General features: G+C 32.5%; 1 protein-coding gene across 1 annotated transcript; it reads left to right on the forward strand.

Moving 5' to 3' along the window:
- The first annotated feature begins 3,823 nt into the window (after positions 1–3,823).
- LOC141655170 (protein FAR1-RELATED SEQUENCE 5-like) lies at positions 3,824–5,237 on the forward strand. Its single transcript, XM_074462262.1, has 2 exons — positions 3,824–3,920; positions 4,198–5,237. Exons 1-2 carry the CDS (start codon positions 3,824–3,826, stop codon positions 5,235–5,237), a joined length of 1,137 nt encoding a protein of 378 aa, XP_074318363.1.
- Positions 5,238–5,764: the final 527 nt, after the last annotated feature.

Raw genomic sequence — 5,764 nt, forward strand, 5'->3', positions numbered from 1 at the left:
TCCACCACCAACATCCACCACGAAAGCTACCCATCATGCACCTGATATTCCACAAACCACCAGCACAAATCCGACCATTAACAACACCCCAACAACAAACTCTACACCGGCAGCAACCACGACAACTACCCTCCCCTGTTTCGTGTTTTTCCGACAACTACCACCACAAACCACCATATCAGAGCACCACGATACCACCACAATGGTCGGCTCCTCCCCCATGACCAACAAACCCAGTGTCGACTCAATACCAGTCACAAACAAGGGCTTAAGCCCGAGTAAACCCATACTACAATCCCCTTTAAACCACCCTTGAAAACACCTTTCAAACACCCTTTTCTCGTCGGTCAACAGAGGTCAAATCAGGTCAACCGGGATCCTTAGTCATCCACGGTCACAACAGTACTTATGGCCTGATCTAAGGTGGTCTAGATTACAAGTTATAGCATAAGAAAGAGTATACATGAGACGGTTTAAAGTATTACCTTGAGGTGATAATAAAAGTTAATCCTTTTACTTTTCTCTTCCTTAATTCCTTTCTTCTTTCCTTTAGATTTCTTCCTTCTTATTTTTATGAATTATTTTTCAGATTATTAAGTATTTATAGTCTAGATTTAGGGAGTATATGATGCAAATTAGGAAACTATTTCCTTTTCTAATTATTATAGGAATTACCATTATTATTATTCTACTTATTATTTTATTATTAAACCCCGACTATTACTCATACTAGGCTAACAAATTTTGGTCCACATAACTATGGCACACGGCCCAAAGTTCAATTACTAGCTAAGCCCAATTCCCGACATGGATATTTATTTTATTATTTAATTAACGTCTTATTTGTATTTATTATTAGAAATGTCATTAACTAATTATTTAAATTACATAAATGATTCTCATAAATTATTATTAAATTACGGGGTATTATAGTATTCTCCCCTTAAATTGAACTTCGTCCCGAAGTTCGCCCATTCATACTAAAAAAATATCTTATAAATATTCACTTAACTGAGCACCATCCAACTTATGATAACACAATTATCCATTTACTATTATCAACTACACCAATTTTATCACAAAATATCACAATAATAACTCAAAACATTTGTAGTATCACATTCTTTTCCCCCTAAAAATTAACTTCGTCCTCGAAGTTCGAGATTCTAAACAACAGGTTTAAACAAACCATTTATTATAACATCACAAAACATATAATACACACGGTAACACACGACAACTATTATTTCCAACATAATATTGATTAATGATATAATAAAAGTTACTAAACAGAAATTAAATAACTACAACCTTTGAGTTAATTTAGATTCATTACTTGCGCGTTTATTTCTTACTAATGACATCTAACTTAAACATGGATGCAATATATATATATATATATATATATATATATATATATATATATATATATATATATATATATATATATATATATATATATATATATAGAGAGAGAGAGAGAGAGAGAGAGAGAGAGAGAAAGAGACAAGATCCGGTGAGTTTGCTACTTTTCGTGAGTTTCCCCCGCATATATAAGCAAATGAGTTGACAAAACCCAATCATCAAATTTTGCGACGTCATTAATCTCCTGCTATTTCTCTCTCTTTCTCCCCCTTTCTCTCTCTACTTTTGATCAAAACACTCTGTTCTTCGATTAATTTTTGATCAACACAATCATGCAACAAAAACACAATTCATGATCAACAAATTCATCAATTCTTCATTTTTTTTGTGAATACAATTCATTCACTATTTTGATTTTCTGAATTGAAACTATCAATTTGTTCATCAATTTTTCTTCAGAAACCTTAATTCTTCAAATTCGACCGAAGGTATTGATTTTTCTTCCGATTTCTTATTTAATAATCGAATAACTACAGTAATTGAATCAAATAACAAATTCTGACTTGATTTACGTGTTTTTTCCATAATTTTCAGCTTCAACGATGTTGAATTCAGACGATCAAACTCTGACTCTGCTTGATAATATTGCTGATAATCAAACAACGATGAATTCAGGTATAAATTTGTGACATAATGCTGATATAATAACTGTTGTTATTAGGTTGATAAGTTTTTTGTTAAAATTACTGATTGCATGTTGATTATTTTCATAATGTTACTCATTTTGTCGTTATAATAACAACTACATAATATCACAATAATTGCATGTAAGTTTTCATTAATGATATCATTTAATATCTAGTATTTGAATAACTGGATTACAATAATACAATAACTGACTTACAGTATTAAAATAACTTTAATATTACATTAAAATAACTGTGATGCATTGTGCTGGACTAGGCTACCAATCTCAATAAAAAAACCTCATCCTCTTATAGAATAATTGGATTTGTATAATACAATAACCACATTATAACGTTAAAATAACTGTTGTAGCAGAAATTGTTTTTTCATAATAAATACTATTTTATAGGATCTGATAAAACCTCCTTACAATAACTACTCTTTAATAATGAAATAACTTTAATATTACATTAAAATAACTGTGTGTGCATTGTAGTGGACTAGGCTATCAATCTCACTAAAACCCTCCCCCTTTCTGATAGAATAATTGGATTTGTATAATACAATAACCACATTATAATGTTAAAATAACTGTTGTAGCAGAAATTGTTTTTTTTCATAATAAATACTATTTTATAGGATCTCACCAAAATATCCTTACAATAACTACTCTTTAATAATGAAATAACTTTAATATTACATTAAAATAACTGTGTGTGCATTGTGGTGGACTAGGCTATCAATCTCACTAAAACCCTCCGCCTCTCTAATAGAATAATTGGATTTGTATAATACAATAACTGCATTATAACATTAAAATAACTGCTACTGCATAATTTTTTTTCATAATAAATACTATTTTTTAGGATCTAACAAAAATACCCTTACAATAACTACTATATAATAATAAAATAGCTTTAATATTACATTAAAATAACTGTGTGTGCATTGTGGTGGACTAGGCTACCAATCTCACTAAAACCCTCCCCTCTCTGATAGAATAATTGGATTTGTATAATACAATAACTGCATTATAACATTAAAATAACTGCTGCTGCAGAATGTTTTTCATAATAAATACTATTTTATAGGATCTGACAAAAATACCCTTACAATAACTACTATATAATAATGAAATAACTTTACTATTACATTAAAATAACTGTGTGTGCATTGTGGTGGACTAGGCTATCAATCTCAATAAAAAGCTCCTCCCTCTGATAGAATAATTGGATTTGTATAATCCAATAACTGCATTATAACATTAAAATAACTGCTGCTGTAGAGATTGTATTGTTTTGTTTTGTATAGAATCTAAGATATTGAAATTAATAATAGCATAACTCTTGTTTTAATGTTTTCAGGCATTGAAATTAATACTACGAATGCAACAACTTTGACTACACCTACCTTTGCGTCTGAAACAGGAGAAAATACTATCCATAATCTGGGATTGAGATATACTCGAGGTGGCAGTGAGGAGTGGAGTAGGATAGTAGAAAATGGTTTCAAGCTTTCTTTGTGGGGTTAATGTTTGTAAAGTCGGAGGAGGCAATATAGTTTTACTATTTATATCTTTGTGGCTTGTGGTTTTATACCAAGAAAGTACACACAAACAAGATTCCGTGATGGTCTGATAGACAAAAAATCAATGGTCTGCAACAGACATGGATTCAAAGAGGATCTCAAAAAACTCAAACTTGTTGTTGAATTTGAAAACACAGAAGAGAAAAAGAAGAGGAAAAGATCTCTAGAGCCAAAGAAAACAAAAATGACAAGATTTGGTTGCAAGGCAAAAATATGGTTTTGTGCTGTATTCAATGACCTTAAAGAGCTAATAGGATATGCCATTGATACGTTTTATGAAGGTCATAATCACAGGCTCTGCTCACTCAAAGAAAGGGAAATCTAGAAAAAATTAAGAACGCTTAACCTTTACATTAACCAGACAATTGTTAACAATTGTAAACTCAACATCGGGGCTACCAAGACATTTAGAATTCTGGCGGAACAATTAAATGGGTATGCACACATCGGTGCATCTCTCACCGAATTCAAGAACTTCAAAAGAAATATCAAATGTTATATAGGTGACAAGGATGCTGACATGATTCTCGATTATTTAAAGGCGCTTTCTGAATCAAGATGGCTTTTACTATGCTTATCAAGTTGATGAGGATAACTGTTTGGCTAGAATCTTTTGGGCAGATGCACAAGCAAGAATGAATTATTCCTTCTTTGGGGACACCATCACCTTTGATCCTACTTACGGTACTAACAAGTACCACATGGCCTTCACCCCATTCATCGGTGTTGACAACCACAAAAAATCGGTGACTTTTGTCTTCTTTGCGCACTTGTCGATCATGAGAACGATGGTTCATTTATTTGGGTGTTTAAGAAGTTCCTTGATTATATGGGCAACAAGGAACCTCGGTGCATTCTTACCGATCAAGATTCGGCAATTAAACTCGGGTGCGTTACGTATTCAAGAAAGCAAGACATCGCTACTGCATGTAGCATATAATGAAAAAAACTTACCGATAAAGTTGAGACACAGATTTTTAAGGAGACCGACTTTGTTGAGCGAATATGTGCGATTATTTGGGATACTTGACTTGGAACCCATTGAGTTTGAAGAAAAATGGTCTCAAGTGATTACTGACTCTGAGTTGAATGATAATACTTGGTTGACATACATGTATGGCAAAAGGGACAAATGGATACCTGCTTACTTTAGGGATTTGCCTTTAGGCTGCCTTTTGAAAACTACACAAAGATCAGAGAGTCAAAACAATTATTTCAAAAGATTTGAGAGCATAGATGGCACACTTGTAGAATTTTGGTTGCGTTTTCCGAGTGCAATAGAAAAACAATGCTATAATCAGAGATTTCTTGATGCTTTGCAAGTGACAAAGACGTTGCCACAGGTTTCTTCTAAGACAATGATTGAGAAACATGCCTCTAAAATCTACACACATACTGTTTTCTATGAGTTCCAAGAGCAAGTGCAAATGGCTCCCTGCTCGTGTGCCGTTAGGGGATTTTCTGAGCAAGGAAACATGCAAATTATACATGTTGAAGATGCCTACATGAAGCATAGAATATTTCAGGTTATTCAATTTTATAAAGATAACTGTCTTTTTACTTTAACATACAATAACTGTGTTAAAAGAATACAATAACCGTGTTTTAACATTAAAAAAACTGAAGGACTTCTACCTTGGTGTTCATTACTAGTCTGCATAAAATAATTCATGTTGAACTATATAATAACTATGTTTGCCTTTTGAAATAACTACACTGTAATGCAGGTTGCTCACAATAACGAATCAAAGGAAACAACATGTACGTGTAACACCCTCATACTCCAAGTGCCTTACCAGGACCACTTAGGTATAGGAACGTCACCATCTCGGTTACCCGAGGCAATGATAATCATAAGACAATAAAGAAACGTACTTTAAAAGTAAGTATAATTTAAGTGATTACATGTCTCAAACCAAAACTGTTAAATGAATTACAAAGTACTTGATGCGTGTCATTTATATGATGTTTTACACCTCATTTTACACGCGTTTCAGAGCTCATTTGTGTAGTTTATGCTACCATTTGCCCCATTTCGCCTACTTTCGTATTTTTATGTAATATTGTAGATTTATACGGAAATGAGTAGATTTTGAGCTAAATCCGTCCCCGTATATCTTGCACT

The sequence above is a fragment of the Silene latifolia genome, chromosome 5 (assembly GCF_048544455.1).
Source record: "Silene latifolia isolate original U9 population chromosome 5, ASM4854445v1, whole genome shotgun sequence".
Taxonomy (NCBI): domain Eukaryota; kingdom Viridiplantae; phylum Streptophyta; class Magnoliopsida; order Caryophyllales; family Caryophyllaceae; genus Silene; species Silene latifolia.

Coding starts and splice junctions, on each gene's coding strand:
- LOC141655170 (XM_074462262.1), top strand. CDS start 3,824: ATGACAAGATTTGGTTGCAAGGCAAAAATATGGTTTTGTGCTGTATTC. Junction 3,921..4,197: donor CATTGATACGTTTTATGAAG/GTCATAATCACA, acceptor TTCTGAATCAAG/ATGGCTTTTACTATGCTTAT.